At 38.4% G+C, this 21,085-nt stretch overlaps 2 protein-coding genes across 13 annotated transcripts in view; one reads left to right on the top strand and one right to left on the bottom strand.

The window, feature by feature from the left end:
* Positions 1-4,332, top strand: part of AIDA (axin interactor, dorsalization associated) — a 48,729-nt gene extending 44,397 nt beyond the window's left edge. For 5 of the 7 annotated variants that reach the window (XR_014053544.1, XM_081489904.1, XM_081489900.1 and 2 more), the window contains 3 exons: positions 342-464; positions 2,279-2,396; positions 2,508-4,332. Coding sequence is in view for 4 of the 7 variants with exons in the window: in XM_081489904.1 (XP_081346030.1) it covers positions 342-464; positions 2,279-2,396; positions 2,508-2,604 (338 nt within the window). In the remaining 3 variants the exon portion in view is untranslated. Of the gene's footprint in view, positions 1-341; positions 469-2,278; positions 2,397-2,507 lie in introns of all 7 variants that reach the window. The other 2 variants (XR_014053545.1, XR_014053543.1) reach the window with 1 other exon arrangement.
* A 1,502-nt stretch (positions 4,333-5,834) lies between these two features.
* MIA3 (MIA SH3 domain ER export factor 3) overlaps positions 5,835-21,085 on the bottom strand; it is a 54,184-nt gene continuing 38,933 nt past the window's right edge. For 3 of the 6 annotated variants that reach the window (XM_081489872.1, XM_081489873.1, XM_081489876.1), the window contains 17 exons: positions 20,004-20,075; positions 19,722-19,826; positions 18,934-19,056; positions 18,712-18,823; positions 17,473-17,528; positions 17,080-17,170; positions 16,790-16,928; positions 12,605-12,706; positions 11,882-11,942; positions 11,735-11,770; positions 11,595-11,662; positions 11,374-11,474; positions 11,067-11,204; positions 10,278-10,346; positions 10,073-10,152; positions 8,079-8,229; positions 5,835-7,089 (listed from right to left, as the gene is read on the bottom strand). In XM_081489872.1, coding sequence (XP_081345998.1) covers positions 6,776-7,089; positions 8,079-8,229; positions 10,073-10,152; positions 10,278-10,346; positions 11,067-11,204; positions 11,374-11,474; positions 11,595-11,662; positions 11,735-11,770; positions 11,882-11,942; positions 12,605-12,706; positions 16,790-16,928; positions 17,080-17,170; positions 17,473-17,528; positions 18,712-18,823; positions 18,934-19,056; positions 19,722-19,826; positions 20,004-20,075 — 1,818 coding nt within the window. In that variant the 3' untranslated portion in view covers positions 5,835-6,775. Of the gene's footprint in view, positions 7,090-8,078; positions 8,230-9,862; positions 9,935-10,072; positions 10,153-10,277; positions 10,347-11,066; positions 11,205-11,373; positions 11,475-11,594; positions 11,663-11,734; positions 11,771-11,881; positions 11,943-12,604; positions 12,707-16,789; positions 16,929-17,079; positions 17,171-17,472; positions 17,529-18,711; positions 18,824-18,933; positions 19,057-19,721; positions 19,827-20,003; positions 20,076-21,085 lie in introns of all 6 variants that reach the window. The other 3 variants (XM_081489871.1, XM_081489875.1, XM_081489874.1) reach the window with 2 other exon arrangements.

Raw genomic sequence — 21,085 nt, forward strand, 5'->3', positions numbered from 1 at the left:
CCACTGTGGTGTATTACATCCCCAAATGTAAATCACAAAAATACACTGGCCTACTCCCCCAGAAGACACCTCTTAGCCAGAAGGATCCAATTCCATGATCTGTAAGGAGGCTTCCTTTTCCACCCACGGGGTCTCCTACCCTCTCTGCTCTGCGCCCTCCACATGACCTCGGAAACCAGCCACCTTCAGGTACCTGCTCACCCCAGACATGGGTTTCTGTCAGCCTGAGAATCTCCTCTCAGCTCTCGCCTCTTCAGGAAACACAGCCCATTGCGGTTCCTTTGCAGTTTTTAAGTCTGTGTGTTTGAGGGCTCTGAGCAGAAACTTTATTTCCTCCCTAGATCTGAATGGCATAGATTTAACTCCTGTGCAAGATACTCCTGTGGCTTCAAGAAAAGAAGATACGTATGTTCATTTCAATGTGGACATTGAGCTCCAGAAGCATGTTGAAAAATTAACCAAAGGTTTGTGATGCTAAAAGTAGAACTATATTCAGAATTTGACTGTTCCTTTTTTCCCACTTTGAATCTATTGTGTACAGTGCTGTCGTTTTAACTGAAACTAATGCTAGTGAGCATACTTCATGTTGATAAGCATTTCAGTTATTCTTCTTACAGGCTATTCTCATTTTACATCTTGCACTTACTTATAAATGCCATGAAGTATAGAGCTATGCATACCAGAAATGCAGGAAATATATTATCTAGAGATGATGCAGATGAATAATAAATTTTTTTAATGATGGTATCATATTTGGACTTTAATGTTTTCAAATGTGACTTTACTTTTGCATTTATTCAGACCTCAGACACAATTACAGGGACAAGGAGATAGGTCCATAGCTGAAGAAATGGGACCTGCTATCTTAAAAACCTGTGAGGTTTTTTTAACAGTAAAATGCCTCTATTATTGCTGTGGAAGGGAGAAGAGAAGGTACTATTTTGTGGACATGGCAGGGTCATGCACCTGGGGACAGAAGGTCACTGGTAGCCTAACAACTGTAATCCTTGGGTGTTGGTAGTAGATGCTAAATACGCCTGTCTTGGGAGTTCCCTGGTGATCCAGGGATTAGGACTTGGCACTTTCACTGCCAGGGCCTGGATTTCAATCTCTTGTCAGGGAACTAAGATCCCATGAGCCACGTGGTACAGCAAATAAATAAATAAGCAAGCCCATTTCCCCCTCTACCACATCCCTTTGCCTCCTAAGCGATAGGTTTTTCTTTCCTTCCTTGACATGTGGAGTGCTTCATTTGGACCCAGGTGCCAGAACTGCACACACATTTCTGAACATTGTGAAACTTCTAGTCAGTTGGTAGTTTTGTCATCCATGAAAGTGTTAGATGTCTGTTGATTGTCTGTAAAAGCAAAGCAAGACCCAGCGCCACTCTGGTTAAGGCCGTGTTAGTGAGGAGTCGGTTAAGAATGAGAGCCCAGCGTCCTTCTGTCTCTTTCCTTGCCTTCGTTAGAAATTAATTGTTCTTGGCTGTGTGAATGAGCCAACTTATTATTCTGTTTTTAGCTTTTTTCTGTGGGGAGGTGGAGAGAGCTTATCTGTAGGATTTTGGGGAGAGAAAACTTTCATCACCACTTGCTCAGTGTGTGTGTGCTTTTGTGGGGAGGGGGCGGGAATAGGTCTGCTTTCTAAGCCTTCATCTTGCAAAGTGCTGTCTTTACACAAGGACTTGTTATTCCAGGAGGAAGAAAATAGGGCTTTGGACACTGAGAAATGTATTAGGAAGTAGTTAACATTTAAAAGCTGAACCAGCACATGATTTATGTTCAAATTTAAAAACACCCCAGATACTGAATTTTTTAATTTTTTAATTTTTATTTTGGGTGGGGAGAAACTAAGTTTAGATTTTTTTTGATGAAGTTTTTAATATGCCTTTTCTACTTAATGAGTTTCTATGAGTAATGTTCATACGTAACAAGTATCTTTTGTGTTTTTTTATAGTATTTAGTGTTTTCTATTCTTAATATTTTATAATTCTATTTGTGGATAAACTTATTTACATTCTTGAGTCAGTCTGGCTCAAGTTTTGCTCTGCTTTATAGAGTTGGATAGTACAGACACATGCCCCTCCTTTAGGTACAGAAGAGTTTGGGGGTGACACACAGCTGAATCATCAGAGAGACATCAGTTTGACAAAGGTTACTTTGTTGTGACTGTTCAGGACAGTTGTTGCTTGTTCATAGGCCGCTGGCGATCAGAGAAAATTTATCGAGACACGAGAATGGGCTGTCTGTGGCTAATGTGTTTTGCTTTAATTCCTTAGGTGCAGCTATTTTTTTTGAATTTAAACACTACAAGCCTAAAAAAAGGTTTACCAGCACCAAGTGTTTCGCTTTCATGGAGATGGATGAAATTAAACCTGGGCCAATTGTAATAGAGCTGTAAGTGATGCACACATAGAATGAATACTAATGAATGGTGGCTAGTATCTCGTCTTAGTATGTGACCTTGGAATTGATTTCTTATCAACGGTTTTTCTGTTGTGGTTACAGATACAAGAAACCCACTGACTTTAAAAGAAAGAAATTGCAGTTATTGACCAAGAAACCACTTTATCTTCATCTGCATCAAACTTTGCACAAGGAATGATCCTGACATGAGTATCCTGGAACTTCTGTGAATCTCACCACTCCATAGAATCCATCATAGCTCTGTGTAGCATATGCACTCATCAACAGGCAGGAAGCAACCCGGACCCAGGCCGGCAGGCCAGAGTGAGTCCATTACAGCTGTAGCACAGAATTCAAAGTTCAGCATCACTGACATAACAGACTCTTTGGATACAGGCTTACTGTACATCTTGAAATGTTTTCACTTTCCTATTAATTGTGCAATTAATAGTCTCTTCTAATTTACCACTACTCCTACCCGACTTCCTGGAACAACACTTGTGGGTGGGATGTGCTCGTCTTCAAACGTAATACAGCAATAAGAATGTGCTAGAGTTTACACACCTGTCCACTTCTGCTCCGATATGCTCTTCAGCTTTCCGAGTTAATGTCAAACTTTGGGTTGATGTGGGGAGGAGAGCATGAGACCGCTTTAGAGGAAATGGGACCAATTATGCTGCCCAAGGTCAGTCTGGAAGTTTATAGGCTGCTCCTTAAGAGAGAGCCTCAATTCACCCCGATCTCATGGTTTTCCTGCCTAGAAATCGTGTGCCTTGGCCAGTCTCCCACATGGGAGTGTTCGTAGGTTGTAGCTGGGATTTTTCCAGATGACCAGATTGTTTTTCTGAAAGTGAGCATATTTTTAGTCACGTTGATTAGCTTTTTTCCTACAACACATTGTTACTCTTTCTGATAGTGATTCTAGGGTTAATGAACCATCTCAGAATAACTACAAATTCTTGTTGGGTTTATAATGTCTTCTAAATCATGTAATCTAAAAATAATTTGAGTCAGATGCTAATGAGATACTGCAGGAATAACTGCTGTCTTTCTGACAACTGATTGTGAAACCTTAAAACCTGCATACCTCTTCTGTAGTGATGAGTATGCAAATCTGGAGATATTCTATTTTTTTTTTATATAGGTAGATAGGATTGCCATTTATTTCCTATTTAGATATATTGACATTCATCCATATGGAAATATGCAGGTCATTAGCTTATTATAATTTGACTATTTACATTCTTTTGACTTAATAATGGGGCCTAAATAAAACTTTCATAGTACATACAAGGTGGGTATTTGATACACAGAACATGAAGATTTGGGGTGGGCGTTCTGTGGGTTAGATGTGGTGCCCACATATTTAATATTCACTATTTTAAATGACCAACACTAGAATGAGCGAAATGCAGTGCCAGTACTTGGCCTATTTTTAAACTAGTGTAACAAGCCTAGTCATACCATTCAGTATGTTTGCTTTTTAAAATAAGTAACCATAATTCAGTTCCAGCTGTTACACTTCAGGAGACCTGGTCTCCACTTTCAGTTGTCTGTCATCAGTTCTCTTTACTATGATAGATGTAAGAATTCTCAAGAAAATTGTCTTGCCCCTCATCTTGATTAGATTAATTCCAAAATCATTCCGCCCACAATTATCTTGAGGGGATGAAGAATTTGCCTTAATAAATTACTTTGTTGTTCATGCAGCTCTTATATAGACTGTGAGTTGTCAACCCACCCCCACCCAGAGTGTAAGCTCCTCAAGGGGCAAGAACCACATCTTCTCCATGTCATGTATGTTTTCTGAGGTGCTTGGCAGCACTCTGTACCCTGTGGAGTACTCAGTACCTTTTGTTTGATGTTGCTGACAAGACCTAAAAATAATCCTTTAAAAAAATCTACCATTAAAATGTAGCAAAACTGATACATTGTTCTCTTTTCTCATAGGCCATAAGACATGAATATCAATGTGATGGTTTATGTCACATCTGCTGTCATTCACAAAAGTATGGTTTAGATGAACAACAAATGCCTCTCATCAGTATTAACAAAAAGTTTAAATGGAACAGAGTGATTAGCTTAGCTTTGTAATTCAGATCTGAATAACAAAATGAATTGACACGGTAGACACACAATACTCCACATCCCACAAATTCTTTTCAATGAAAAAAAATCAGCTATTGAACAACTATCAGATTTTGAGGCTGAAATATTGCTGCTCCGTAAAAGATGATTTTAGCAACTAAGCCAAGAAAACAGTTAGCTGCAGGTGACTTCTGCAATAGATGTAATTTTCAAGTCTGATGTAGCCAAGTCTGACGTAGCTGAGGGATGATGCCCCCCACCCTTCTCTAAATTGGCAGCTTGCCTGGGCCGTGCTGAACAAGTGGTGCAGACAGAGAGGGCTCTGGGAGGCAGCAATGTTGGCAGGTTCGGGGCCACTCAGGCCACATTTAGAATTTCTCTACAATTTACTGATTCTTCAGTAATATGAAATATAAAATGAACACCAAAAAAGGCTTTAGAGGTAAAGAAAAAAGACTCCAGATTTGATTTATAAGATAGATTTAATGTACCTTTGCTGCTTTATTATCTTCCTAACTGGTATAATCTGTATTTAAATATTAAATTCTGAAATTATTCACCATTATTTCATGTCCTGAAGAGATCGATATACTCAAAAGCTGTATTGGTGACTTAATCTGTTTTACATGGTTAAAAATAACCTATGCTGTTGAACTATGGAGTTTTCCTCTTAAAATTTCTATTTTTGATATTAAATAGGACAGAGATGTAATTTCCTTTTCCTGAAAAACTTATATACTTATTAGGAATTTTGGAAGACGTGTCTTCCTTCAAAGGCCTTTTACTTTAGTGTTAAGAAAAAATTTTGTTTCACGGTGAAGAATTTGTTTTAAAGTATTCTTAGTGGATTAAATACTCTTAATGGTGGCAAGTAATGGTCTAGATATCATTAGGCTCATCACATTATAGAACTCGAGAGAATGGGAGAGTATGATCTAGCTGTGAACAAGAATGTAAACCTTCTGTAATTTTGATTTAATGAAATCTTATTCTTAAAATGTGCTAAGTTACTAGAGTTTGAAGTGTCTGATAAGTTAGGACTTAGAAATATTGTTTAAAAGACATTGTATAGTAATGAGTGTAGTAATTATGGTGCATTCCTAGATTCTCAGATTTATTTACTTTTAAATGTAAGTGCCAGGATTCAAATATTAATTTTGTAGTAATATCAGTCAATGAAAAGAACTGAGTTCAGCCCATGGTTGCTGACCTCGGGCATGTTACAAGTCTTATGATCCTAAATCATTCTTTCTCATAGTGTTATATATGCTTTGGTCTTTTTTTTGCCATATTCCTTGAAAGCCAGTGGCAAGGGATAGGAGAAATAATAGACTCTACATCTTTTAAGAGAAATTTTCTTACTTTATGGTCGCAACACATCATTTTCATTTTTCTGTTACACACCCTTAACACAATAACAGTAAAAGCAACAGAACATCAGGTTAAACAACTCTTTGTTACATGTAAACTCATACTCAGAAAACCACTCACTCTTAAGTCAAAACCAATCAGAGTCACGAGAAAGCACGTGACTGCTGTCCAGATAGGCCTGCTGACTTCTCTGAAGTAGAAGGAAGGCATCAGTTGTGATGCTTCCTGGTGACTCAGGTTGAATGCCTGAGCCATGGGCCAGGGGAGCATGCTGCCAGGTCACCATCTTCAGTTTTGGGAGCTTGAGTTTACATGTTTCCAAAATGGGATAAATCTCAGGAGAAAACAATCCAATGAATCAACAGACACTTGGGAAATACTAATAACCAAATTTTTATGAACTATTACTACAATGAACTTAAGCAAGAGGGGAGATAAAATTTTAGTGATCTTTAAACAGTTTTAGCGTAACAGTCTTTGCGACCACATATTTTTTTAAAAATCAAGCTTATAAATACCATTGCTCTATATTCAACTGGTGTACACTAAAAATAGGATAATAAATGGAAATACATGTTCTTATAGCATTTCCACAGGAAATGTTCATACTTTTCACAACATTCTAAATCATTTAGCAGTAACATATGCTACATGAACTAAAACACAGGTATTTTTTTATTGCACATTTCAAAGTTGTAAGGAGGCTCCAGCTTACAAGGTGATTTTTTATTTTAGGGGGGAAATGATATATTTTTTTAATTGTTTGGCTCAAAAATGCACACTGCCAGGGCAGCTAAGATTTAAAAACAAATCTTTTAAAATCAGCTTTTGGATTTTGAAGCCAATGAAAACCTTAACTGTAACGAATAGTGCACGGTCCACTTTCTCTCAGACTGAATGTCCAAGGTCAGTTATGGGCTCTGTTTTAAAGCCGGTGAGGAGTCCTGGCTAGTGCCCTGAGAGGCAGGCGGGGGCTCATCTCTGGAGCCGGAGGGTGGTAAGTCTCTTGCAGCAGAGGAAGGTGGATAATCCTGGGGCCCATGAGTGGGGAGTGGTAATCGGGCACCAGGAATAAAGTACTCTCTTGGGCCAAGAGAGCCTAAAGGTCTAAAAGGTGCATGTCCTGGTGGTAAAAATTCTCGAGGGTCGAGAGGCAGGTCCCGTTTTCCCGGTGGAACACCTGGTGCATATTCTCTTAAGCCTAGCGGTGGACGCAAACCAGGACCTGAAAAAATTAAAATTAAGTCATGTAACTACATATGAACACACCTGAACTTCATTCCCGGTACGTTAATCAATTTCTCATACCCCTGGAAGTCAGGTGGTGGCTCCACAGATGAGGCAAACAGGCTCAGAAAGTTTAAGTTACATGCCTGTGGCCAGCCAGTTACAAAGCAACAGAGGGTGGATTTTAACATGGCTCTACCTAGCTTCTGGTTTTTTTCAACTATACAATTCTGCTGTCTGTATCTCATAAGAGCTTGATTTGTACTCAGAAACACTATGCATCATACCAAGATGATAGATTATGAAATAAGGTTTCACTGTAAGTAAATTTTGATAAGGGAAATCCCACAGTGACTGTGTCAATGAAAAATGCACACAGGAGCTCAGCTTGGACCTACACATGCCATCAAAATCAAGGTGTCTACCCTGCTGGGAAAGGCCTGCCAGCTCCACCTAATTGAATTCAGCAGCTTTCCACCTATTAGCTGTTACATTCTACCTTCTCTTCAGCACTTCCTATTTATTCCCAAGGTGGGTAGTGATGGCTTCATCTTTCCTTTTATACTCTGTGACCCACTGCTTATGCTTCTATTATGGTGATTACAAGTTTTATGTTGTATAATGTATGTATGTGTGTCCTATAGGATCCCTTAAGCTCGTGGAGTTAGGACAGTTAATTCTATCGACTACAGAGCCTAGTATGTAGCCAGAGATGTTCAAGCAACATAGGCAGTAGTAGTATTTCTTACTTTCTATGAACAGTCCCTTTTCCCTGTCTACAAGAGATTCCTCCTGTCCATCTCAGTACAGGAAGATGATGCAGCACCCCTTGTGTCCTAAGAAACTGGTGGAAAATTCAAATGTATCAGCCAGCTTTACCCTTTCATTGCACAGCCCTGTGGCAGCAACTGTTAACATTTTACCAAGGATTAGAATGAAAAGATGAATATACTTTACAAGTCCATTACTACCATTCAGTCATCATACCAAAGGGTGGAGGAAGTGGCCGAGGTCCGAAAGGCCCACAGAGTTGAGGAGGTGGTCCATATCGGATGGGTGGCAGTAGAGGGCCTCCCACTGGGGAGCTCATGAGGGGTGCCCCTGGAAAAGGAGGGGGCCCTTTTGCAGCCATACTAACCTGCAAAGCAGAAGTAATGAAAGTTCTGAAATACCTGCATATAACAGATAAAAGCACCGACACCATAAGAGCTAAAACCCATTGAAGCAGATGTCAGGCACTTGTCCAAAGAGCCAACTAGTGCGACAGAACTCCACCCCTCCTATCCATCCCCCTGAGAGCTCAGGCGGGTTAAGAGAATGTTAGAGGAAGGAACACTTTCACCGTAATCATATTATTGCTTGTATGTGCAAACAGAGAGGAAGCAAGAGGACTGTCAAAGGATGTTAACAGAGGCAATTCCCAACTGAAAAAACCACCATACCACACACACTATAATCTGTGTCTAGGGCAGCCCCTCCCTCCCATCACCACAAGAGCTCCTTTTTCCATATTAAGAATGGAAAGAGGGAGGTGGAAGGGGGGTTCTGGAAGGGGAAAACACGTACACCCATGGTGGATTCATGTCAATGTATGGCAAAACAAATAAATAAAAAGGAAAAAAAAAGAATGGAAAGAACAAAAAGGAATGAAAAAATCCATTTTCACACACATGTAATAAAAGCTACTATTCAGAGTACCTTCAATTTCCTTTCAAATTATAAGATCTCATCTTGTTTTAAACATGAGGGAAAAGAGGCACAGAGTATTAAATAATTTGCTGAAGGTCACACAGCACATAAAGAGGCTGAGTTAGAATTCACTACAGGGGGTCTGACTCCAAGCCTGCACTCATCCTCCTCTGCCTCCCCTCTGTCAAAGGAGGCTCCACTCTCTTTGAAGTCCACCACTCCAAAGGGGTCTTGGGTCTTCTCCAGGTTGCCCTGGGATAAAAAGAGCCCTCAAGCGATGTGTCTTCCTAGAGTCCTGCCCTGGAAGTCAAAGGATTTCCACACAGAGACAGTGCTATATATACACGAGTTCAGCAGGCACAGATCTAACAGCCACCCTCATTCCCCAGTAACACCATCCTTTGTACTACGAAGTACTAACCTGTACTTCCCTATGGGAAACTGGGCTGGAAATTCTCAAAATTTACTTACAGAGTAAAGCACTCTGAGGTATAATCACAGGACTCAGCAGCTGTCACAGCTATGCAAGTTCCAAGAGAAGACCCTTATGTGAACATAATTTAAGGCTGCTGCTGGGAAATGGCATAAGGGGTAATTAAAGATTTCCACTATTCAGTATTTCACTTACAGCAATCAACCTCTGTTACCAATGTGTAATTTCAGATTATTCATAATACGGCACAGGGCTTGCCTAGTATACGACTGGAGATATTCTTAAATAGCATACTTCCAAATAAATACATGATAATGATGAATTTATGCAATATATGATGAACTGATTTGCCTTAGAGCTGTCATCATTTGAAGCACACACCATACAGTGTTGGAGTGATGACTTTTTCACATTTTTTTAAGGTTATTTACAATAGATGCTCTAAAGAGATTAATCACTTAACCAAAACAGGAAAAAGGAGTAAAAACCAACCAACCAGACTTCAGCAACCCAGAAACACTTCGAGGTCATAAGGTCAGTATCGCCATGCAATTTTAAGCAAAGCAGATTAGTGTCATGCTCCTTGGAACTTTTCTAGAAATACACCAAGTAGAAAACGCAGTGTTCCTCTCAACCTCTAAGTACTTACTGATACTGGATGCTCAGCCAAAGAAGGAATGCTGGGAACTGAAGGGCCTTCAGGCTCTTGGGGAACAGTTTGCTTTTTCAAAAAATAAATGAGATGGTACAGATAGAACACATAAAAGGGAGATGGGTGAGGCAAAGAGAGGATGTTGTAGAAAAAGTTAAATGTGTCCGGAAATACCTAATAACAATTCAAAATGACTGCAGGTTTTACCTTGCCCTCATCCATCACCTTAGAGGGCGAAGAGCTTCTGGAGCTGCTGTTCACCATAGGAGCAGCGCCGGATTCTGGATCTGTGGGAAGCCAGAGAGCAGACTAAGGCTTGTTCTGACTTGTACACATGCTCTGAAGGACTACAAAGGCCTCCGCCCACTTGCTCCACAATCTGAGACTCTTTGAACACACTCAGGTCCCTTACCAGAGGCAGAGGGTTTCCCAGATGCTTCAGAGGCCCATCGAGATCGAGGGAGAGGCCCATCCACTGACCCTTGAGAGAGAGGTAACAGAGCCCTTGCATGAATTTTTCAGAATAAACCAACTGTGGGCAGGTCAGGGTTCAATTCTACCTAAAGCAAAATTTAACACGGGTCTCCCAATACATATGAGGAGAAACCACTTACAGTTCATGCACAAACCTATAGAATTAAAGTAAGAACTATGTTGGATTGAAAGGCCTGCACATTAATAGCACCAGCACCAGTCAGGTACTTCAAGCTACCGGCAATTGTTTAGACTTTTCAATCTATATGTAATCTGACTTCTGTATCTTAACAAGTATAGACACATTTATGACTAGAACTAGACTTAAATAGCATTTCATATTAAAGTAATGAGAAGTAGATGTACCCTGCATTAACTATAAAGTTTTAAGGCTACTTTTATAATATTCAAGAGAGGAACTCAACAGAAATTTAAAGATAAAGGTTTATACTTCACAACAAAAATCTGAAAAGAAACAATAATCAATGATATTTATATATATACTGTATATAAATATGTTTATATTTGTTTACATATATGTTCACACATAATAAATACAATAGTATCATAATAGTAAATAAATGCTTTTTGTTCTAAAGCAGATCTAAAGTAGACTATTGACTCACCAAGACAAATTAATCTTTCTCTATATTGGACAGACCCGAATTCTCAAAGAAGGAAAGAACTCTTGAAACAGTTTACCACAAGGTAACATGGCAATGCTCACCAAATTCACTTCGAGGCATCTCTCTTCGATTAAGCGTAGCAGACAGAGGTCTTGCAGGTGGGTCTGCTGTCAGTGGTGGGGAGCATTCTCCACCGCTCACAGGAGATGGGCCAAAAGAGCCATTCTGGCTCAGGGGGCCTGAAGACAATGGGGAAGAGTTGGCACTTAAACCTTTTTTTCTTTAGTAAGTTCTTGGGATTATTTCTAGGGCATCATAAATATTACACACACATTACAGAAATAAAAAGTAACTTAAACACATTTTTCACCAAAATATAGACTGCTGCCATTTAAAAGTACTCCCTACCTCTCCGTGGAGGGTTTTGTGTGTTGGGTCTTCCTGGCATTGGTTTTACAATCACAGGTTCTTCTTGCATCATTGCCATCTTTTGGGTTAGTTCCAATAATCTTGAATATAAAGAAAGAATAGACTTAAATATGAAATAGAAAATTCCTTACTGGATATCATGACACAGCCTTTAAAAACTCTTAAAACACACTGAAAATATAAGTTTTAAAAACACATACTTATGTCTCAAGTTGGCAGCTTCTCTTTTCTCTTCAGCTATAGCTCTTTCTGCAGCACGAGCTTTGAGCTATTGGGAGGAAAAAAATCCAAAATAAGCTGTGATAAACCACACAAAATAAAGGAAAAAAAAAAATCTTACCCAGTTATCGTGAGCTTTCTTTTCATGAGTAGCAATCTGAAAAAGACAAGCCATCAAGAAATATGTTCAAGGATTCCCTGTAATAGCTATTGTAATAATCTGTATCAGATAGCAAAGAATTCTGCCCTGTAGGGCAGTATAATTTACCTGGTTTTTAAATGAGCGCTCTGTTTTCTGTAGTTCATCCTCCATTTCTTCAATTCTCCGCCTAAGGGTTAAACTTCCTTTTATTATTTAAAACACAACTGAATAAAATTTTACACAATCTTACCATGTTCCCTTTAACAACTGGACCCTTTCAGACTTCACCCCTATATACAAAAACACATTTTGTGTGGTTATAGGAGCACATTGTGATCAAAACTATTACTATATAATTTCCTTCTTTATTATTTAAGAGCTAGAGATTCTGAATTGATAATTATAATTTCCTTAACAGCTCTTCATATGTTCTCAAACAATCCTGCTATAAATCTTTCTCCAGAAAGCTGTTTCTTCTTTTAATTATATCCACAGAAAATTTTCCAGAGCTATGACTACTATCATTTTAATGATTTTTAGATACATCATACAGCAAACTGCCTTCCAAAAAAGAATTTCTCCAATATATAAAACCACTCATCACTGTTGGCATGAAGCAAGCTCCCTCTGTCTTGATAGTATTGGGTGTAAGGAAATTTCTGTTAATTTAACATTTTTTCCTTTGTTAACTTAAAGTTTATGTCTTCTCATGTTAATTAAATGTTTTGACCATTTATTTCTGCTTTGGTGCTATTTTTGTTCTACACAGTGTAAAAACAGTTTTGTTTTGAAAAAACGCCTACAGTAGTTTCATCAGCCACTGACACCCTTCTCAGAATCTGAACTCACTTGTAAGTTTTCACTTCCTCTGCCGCCAAAACCGCCTTTTCATCTGCAGCTGACAGCCGCTGCTCTCTTTCTTGCCGTTCAAACTCTTCTTGACTCAATTTCCTAAGATAAAATCAGTTGTCAAATGAAGGTGCTTCTCTTTTTTTTTTCCCCAGCATTCTGTCTAAATGTCTCTAGGTTACTTCCCATCCTTTCCAAAGCATATTCATACAAAGTCATAGGAAGGAAGTCAAACCTGCCACCTAGAGATAAAAATCAAACTCTGCCTGTTGGCAACACTTGCATTTTTTAACTTTTCACAATTCTCTACTCACTAATAAATGAAACAAATGGAAAAAAACGCTGCACCCCATGGGCAAGTTTCTTGTGTTTGAGACAATGAGAGCTCATTTTACTTCAATATGGAGAGCCAGGGCTGATCAACCTAACACAATCAAGCTTATTAGGATAGAGCAGGGGATAATTACGGCTCTCATTTCTGCCATGGAAAGACCTGTAATTACTTCTCTTATTTCAATCTTGGAAGGGCTATTTCTCAATCTAGACTGGCACCATGATAATTAGTCCTCAAAAGCCTTTTAGAAAGTCTTCCAATTGTGCAATTAACCATAGAACACTTCCACACTTCAGATGTGGAACTTCTACTGCCTATGTAAATGGAACTGTGATTAGAGGAAAGAGAAAAATCTTAGAATTGGCAGTGTCTATTGAATAGAAAAAGAATTAAACTGTCTCATAATCAGAGTATCACCTACTAGAAACTGGTTTTAACTTTCAAGTTCAAGGTATTAATATACTATAACAGAAAGTGTAATGGCAGCAACATGTGATAATGGTTTTAAAATACTATTTTTTTTTTTTTTTACTTTTCTACTTCTTTGACTATAGTTCTGATTCAAAAGAAACTAGAAACTTAGTTTCTATGAATCAGAAGCATAATCAGAAAAAGCACAGTAAAAACAGTAATCACAGAGAAAAAGAGTTATATATTCTTTTGTAACTGTCCATTCAATACTTTAGCAAGTGTCTTATGAATGGCTAAAATATACTGGTTACCTAGTAAGACGCTAAAGATACAATATGCATAATGTACTCTCCCTGTACTACTAGAGTGCACTGTAAAGATACAATATGCATAATGTACTCTCCCTGTACTACTAGAGTGCACTGTTGAATGCAGTTTAACAATGCACTTAACCACAGAACAATGCCCTAACTCTGGCACAGGAAGAGATGTGAGAAAACTGGGTCTTGAAGAAAGATCAGAGACAATTTTCCTTCCAGGAATGAATGAGTTAGTGTGAGAACATTAAAAATATCAGACAAATAGAACATTAGACAAAATATATAGAACATTAGACAAAAATATAAAGAACGTGCTTGAAGGCATGAGGTCCCGATCCAATAAAAAAAGGAACCTCAGAATTACAAGTAAGCCTGCCATCTGAAATCACTTTTCCCAACTCGGCTGACCCATGCACTGAAGACAATGAAGAGATATAAGGAGGCTGAACAGAGTTCAACAGCTTCCTGTGTGCACAGAAAACAAAGCAGAGCTAAGGGGTTCCAACCAGGGGGATCCTAGTAAGAGCCTTGGGCTATGTTGAGACTAGAAAGAATTGTGTACTTGGAGTTCCAAGCAAACAATGCAGTGTCCTTTGAAGGAACTAAGTCATCTCTGAATGATCTTTATTGCTGACTGGATTGAAGTAATGGCCACCTGCTAGAAAAAAACTGTTTTTTTTTCTTTAGGAAAATAACACCATCCTAGGCCTCCAATTCCCTCTACAGTGTTTGCCACTCAATCAAAAATGCCCAGGCTCCCCACAAGACTCTGTGATTAAAATCTGAAAGACAACAGAAATGACTCATTGAGGATCCACATAATGGAATTATCACACAGGCTTTTAAAATAACTGTGCCTTATATATTCACGCAAGTAAAGATTACAAATTTCAGCAAAGGATTAGAAATATAAAACTAAAACACAGTAACTGAAATTAAGAACTCAACGAATGATTTTAGCAGCAGATTTGATAACTGAAGTGAGATGCTAGCACACTGGAAGATAGGTCAGAAAAAAACATCCAGAATGAAGCAAATACAGATGACAATGTAGGAGACACAGCGGGAAGTAAGTTTTAAAGATTCAGATGGAATCTCAGAGAAGAATGAGATAAAATTAATATGTGGATTAAAAACCCCAAAATTCAGGAGGTGTCAATGACCTCAAACAGCATAAATGCAAAATAGATTGGGGGGGTGGGGCGGTGGAAGGAGAAGAGAAATAAAAACCAAAAACACCCATACCTAGGCAGCTTCTAATAAAACTGCTGAAAAACCAAAATAACTTTTAAAGACCACAAAGGCAAGGGTGAGACATTTGAACAGGGAAAATAAGAGTGATACTGGACTCCTTGAAGAAACTTTAAAACCAGCAAGAAATTGGTTATCTTTATAGCGCTGGAATTAAGTAACTTCAAAAATCCCAGAGCCAGCAGAAGATCCTGAAAAAAAGGACTCAAAATAAAGATGTATTCACACAAAGATAAACTGGCCAAATCTGTCATTAAAGGATGTTCTTCAAGTAGAATGAAAGTGATTCCAAATGAGAGACACCAAAGGTGCAGGGGAGAAAAGAAGAACTATAGGCAGACCTCAGAGATACTACAGGTTCAGTTCCAGACCACCACAATAAAGCAAAGAAAGAAAGTGACTTTTGGAACTTTTTTAATCTCCCAGTGCATATAAAAGTTTTGTTTACACTGTACTGTAAGTAGTCTATGATAAAAGTGTGCAACAGCATCATGTCTGAAAACCACATACAAGCCTTAACTACCTAACACTTTACTGCTAAAATATGTAACTATCATCTGAGCCTTTATGATCATTTTGTAATAGTAACCTTAAAGATCACTGATCACAGATCACCACAGCAAATATAGTGATAATGCAAAAGTCTGAAATACTGTGAGAATTACCAAAATATGACACAGAGACATGAAGTAAGCAAATGCTGTTGAAAAAAAATGGTACTGAAGTAAGCCAGAAAGAAAAACAACAATACAGTATACTAATGCATATATATGGAATTTGAAAGATGGTAACGATAACCCTATATGCGAGACAGAATAAGAGACACAGATGCATAGAACAGTCTTGTGGACTCTGAGGGAGAAGGTGAGGGTGGGACGTTCTGGGAGAATAGCATTGAAACATGTATATTATCATATGTGAAACAGAACACCATTCCATGTTCGATGCATGAGACAAGGGCTCAGGGCCGGGGCCATGGGATGACCCAGAGGGATGGGATGGGGAGGGAGGTGGGTGGGGGGTCCAGGAAGGGGAACACATGTAAACCCATGGCTGATTCATGTCAATGTATGGCAAAAACTACTACAATATTGTAAAGTAATTAGCCCCCAACTAAAGTAAATAAATTTATAAAAAAAAAAAAAAAAATGGTACTGACAGACTTGCTTGACTCAGGGTTGCCACAAACCTTCAATTTCTAAGAAATGTAGTATCTGCAAAGCACGATAAAGCAAAATGCAATAAAATGAGGTATGCCTGTAAATTAAGTGACTACTGGCCAGAAAGCACTATAGTGGACAATAAAAACAACTTGTGGAGTTCAAATATACAAAGAATTAAAATGCAGGAGCATCTAAGTCAGGATGTCTATTAATTTAGTAAGTCCAGGATACATGCTGTCTTACAATACTATCAGTAACTAAATACTCCTTTTAAAGTATACTGATTCTACTAAAAATCATGTCCTATAAATCACTCAGGATTTTTAAAGGCTATATTAAGAACTAGAAGAACAAATGTAAGACAAATAAGGATGTAAGTGACAACAACAAAGAAAAGTGGAATAAGTGGTAGAGCTGCAGAAAGGGTACAGATCATAGAAGAAGCACTTTCAGAACAGCAACTGTTAGTACCAATAACTACCACCCCTCAGATAAATTACAGGCAATAATTGCTGACAATTAGTCAAAATAGAAAAAAAAAATGCAAGTTATGGGAAACAGGGTAGAAAAGGAAGAAAGCCAAATTTATACTAATTATAGATAGAAAATACAATAAACAATCTTTAAAAAAGACAAGATTATCTACAGTAACACATGCATTTAGTTAGATGACAATATTGTTAACAATGAAGCACGATAATCTTACTTTTGTAGAGCCATCTCCTTCTGCTGGTAGAGTTCATTTAGAATCTCTACTTTCTGCCTTAGTGTTTTGCATTCATCTTCCAGCACAGTTTTGGCAGACTGAAGTGAGCTGCGATCTTCTTCTAATTTCTTTATTTGGTCTACAGGGGATAAAACATCTTAGTTTTGTGTGTGTGCACAAGAACTGGAGAACTCGTTGAGGGGGGCAGTATTAAAGGGGGTGAAAAACATGGAAAGAGCAAGTCATTCTTTATTTTTCCAACAGCAATTTCTTTTTAAGAAGCAACCTACCTTCCAGGTTACATTTAGTGGACATGGAGGCTCTGAGTTTACATTGTAAAAGTTTTAGATCCTCTTCAACTACTGATATCGCAGTTTGTGTCTAAAAATTGCAGAAGAGAAAAATATTCCTAAAAGTAAGAATTCTTGATAGTAAATAGTCTTACATTTACTATTCTTAATAACAAATATTCTAAGTCTAAATATTCTTAATAGTAAGAATATTATTATCATAGGCACTTATAGTGGTGGTGGTTTAGTCGCTTAGTCATGTCTGACTCTTGCGACCCCATGGACTGTAACCTGCCAGGTTCCTCTGTCCGTGGGATTTCTGAGGCAAGAATACTGGAGTGGGTTGCCATTTCTTTCTCCAGGGGATTACAGTACTCTATAAAAGGATTGTACCCGAGAAACGTCCATCATCTGCTTAATCTGATTTTTCACCTTCTCACTCCGGTCACCTAAAAACAAACAAAAGGATTTCATTGCTCTTTCCTTCCTTACTGTTTAACTATATGTCCTTGATTTTTCCCAAACAATTACCATGTTCAAACATTCAAAGAAAAAACAAACTAACCAAAAGAACTGATTAGGCTATTTGACTTCCAAGAGATCTGCAAAGTTAGATTGAAAAAACTAATGAATTCCCAGTCTGTACAGTAAAAACATCCATGCAGTTCTTGGGCAAGAAGGGGTACGTGAAATACAGCTTTTCTTCTTTCTTGGACCTACCTGCCCCCAGTCAAATATCTTATTTAGAAAGACTCACTCCTCTTCTCTCCCCTTGAACCTGCTACCAGATGGAGTTTAAAACACTCCCAATATGGGTAACATTCAACCTGGGATTCAGTGTCTAGAAATACCTCCCTCATCAGTAAACACTATGGCCCTTTAGCTTCCACTCTCATTGCTTAGTTAGTTTACAGCTCCCTCCAGCTCAGTACTTTTAAAATTGGTTGCGGCCGTAAAGCCACAGAGCTACAGATATAGTACACATAAAGGTGAGAAACAAGTTTTTCCTACTGAAGAGTGTTCAGGATGCAGAGGAGTGAGACAGGACTGATGCTGCTCTGGTGCCAGTGCACACATCCAGCTCTCAATGGAATGGAAAAGCCATGTCAGTGTTTACTGCATGCCTAGCTGTACTACAACCCAGCACCCCACCTCTGCCCAGTGCACAAAGACCTGTAGTCCCTCAGTGTCCACAGGAGACTGGCTTCAGGATTTCCTTCCCCATACCTATCACCACAGGAAACCAAAACCTATGGGTGCTCAAGTACTTTATATAAAATAGCACAACATTTGAACATAACCTACACAGACCCTCCCACATATTTCACCTCTAGATTACTTACAATACCTTATACAATGTAAATGCTAAGTAAACAGGTGCTGGCATGAAGCAAATTGAAACTTTGCTTTTTGGAACTTTATGGAATTTTTCTCCTCCCAATATTTTCAAAACACAGTTCATTAAATCTGCATATGCAAACCCACAGATTTGGAGGGCTGACTGTACAAATTCAGTGACAGGCATCTACAGCTGTAACCCTTAATAGGAAATTCAGTCCGCTGAAAAAAGCATCAGTGTACTTAAAGACAAGAAGGCAGAAACAGGTCCAACCTCCCAGAAACCAATCATACCTCCCACTTCTCCATTTGCTAATTCATCTGATTCATTTCCTCCTTTATTTTGATCCTCAGATTCAGATTCACAATCTAACCGATTCAACTGTGTAATGCAATTAGTCAAAGCCTAGAAAAGAAGCAAAAGGATATTTCTTAGAAACAGCTTCTCAATTTCAACTGCACAGATTTCATGAGAATTTATGAGAATTGAGCATGTATTCAAGAAAATGAACTCACGTTAATATTATCATCTTTGTGAGTGAGAGCTACTTCCAGATCTTTCTGAGACTTCTCAAATGATCTGATTTGCTCACTGAGCTCAGCATGTGATTTACTCCAGTCTTTGATTTCTTGCTGCAACTGAAAAGTTAAAATACATGAATTTCGAAACATTATGGCTTTTGCAGAGGAGGCAGCAGGGCCACATGAAGGAGAAAGGGAAGCAGGGAGCTGTGCTTCTCTCTGGCTTGTCACTATGGGCTACGGCTTTGGTAAAGGGAGAGGAGAGAGTGGCTCCAACACTCAGAACTGCAGTGAGAACCTAAGAGCTGTCAGGACATTGGTCTAGTGTACTGTATCCTGCAGAAAACTGCCGCCAGTTCAAATAACTCACTTCCAGTAGGAAGAGAAGGGCACATATCTCACTGCCTACCAAGTCCAGACTCCACATCATGTAACCTTCTCTTGGTCAGAGAGGCAGTAACTCCTCAAAGGAGGGTAATAAATACCTAATTCTTTGGTCTAAGAAGCAAATCCATCGCCCCCTTCAGGCTACTCAAGTTAGTAACTGGTTGGTGTTGGATGAGACAAAGACTAAACATTCTGATAGCTACAGGGAATTGTATAAAACAGAAAACCCAGAACAGATGGAGAATGTATACATGCACTCAATCTGGGGGCACAGTTTATATTTTGCATACCTAAAAATAGAATTCTGCATACATACTTCATTTTCTTAAAAACATATCCAAGAAGTAATGATACTTGCTTTTCTAGTTTAATCTATGATGCTAACTTTCCTTTACCTGCTCTTTCTTCTTCTTAAGTCTAGCATTTTCTTCTTGAACCCGATGGCATTCAGACTTCACTTTTTCTTCACTAAGTTTAGCTTCATTAAGGGCAATTTGAACCTAATGCAAAACACTGCTATTAGTGCAGTAATTCCAATGAAAAGCACAAAAAAAGTTACACTTTCCCAATTAATTCATATGGTTTTGGTTTTTTGCATTTCCTAGCACACATCAATGTTTGCTCCTCAAAATACTAAGATATCATATTACTATCTTGCAGGAATTGTAGAGCTTTACCTCTGAAAATTCTGAAGCATTCACTGAGATAACATCCTTTAACTTCTCTATAGATCTCTTATTTTCTGATATCTGCAGTGGGGAAAAAAGGGCACAAAAATGTTTTAGGATTGCAGTAGAAACACTGGGATATATGATAAAAGGAAGAAACATCAACAAAACACATCCCAGTGCTATCCCCCAGGTACTGAGTAAAAGCAGAGGATCCAATTTTGGCCTACGAGAAAAGTCAAGAATGTAGAAACACGAGGAAAGAAAATACTGAAGATATAAACATTTCATACCATTCACAACTTTTCTAGTTATGACATAATGTGGTACATGATGAGATTAAAAAAGTTAAAGTAAAGAAAATGAAAAAAAAAAAACAAACCAATTAAACCAGTTCAAATCAATGAATTTTCCTAGTGGTCAAGAAAAAAATCCCAAAGTCACTTAAAACTTTTCTTGCTAAACTAAAACTCACTGCACTTGAGGGAGAAGAGCCAAATCTCAGAAACAGAATTCCAAAATTTACAGAGATATTCTGCCTTGTCAAGGAGATGGAGCCTAACTCTTCATGCTTTAACTGTGGGTTGTGCACAGTAACTTTCTTCGAAAGAGTATACTATGCAAAGGATGGAGAAAGGGTTAATTTCATAGCAGAGAAACCTGTCAAATACTACCTCAGTCGGGTGATCAAGCTTAACTGGGTGTGCAATATATGGGAACATTCTCTACTATTTTTGTATCTTGTATGTAATTTGAAAACTGTTCAAGCATTTAAAGTTTATTTTTAGAAACAAAACATGCAAAAATAAATCAAAACAAAGTACAAAGACCACACAAAGGGGCAACTATTTCTTCGTTGCTCTACATGTTTCAAAGGGCAGGGCCAAGCAATGTGAAAATTACCCAGGGCAAAGGACAAAAAGTGTTTTCTAGGTCCATAAAAATAGTAACTTGGGGTATTAGCAGTTAAAATCCCACAAAAATGCAGAGAAGTAGGTTCCACTTCCCTGACTTTCAATATGACTCTAGTTACAGCACAGGAAAATGCAGAGTTCATCTCATCCAACCTACAAAATAGTTCAAAAGCCAAA

Source organism: Giraffa tippelskirchi, chromosome 5 (assembly GCF_054371585.1).
Source record: "Giraffa tippelskirchi isolate mGirTip1 chromosome 5, T2T-mGirTip1v1.2.pri, whole genome shotgun sequence".
Lineage (NCBI taxonomy): Eukaryota > Metazoa > Chordata > Mammalia > Artiodactyla > Giraffidae > Giraffa > Giraffa tippelskirchi.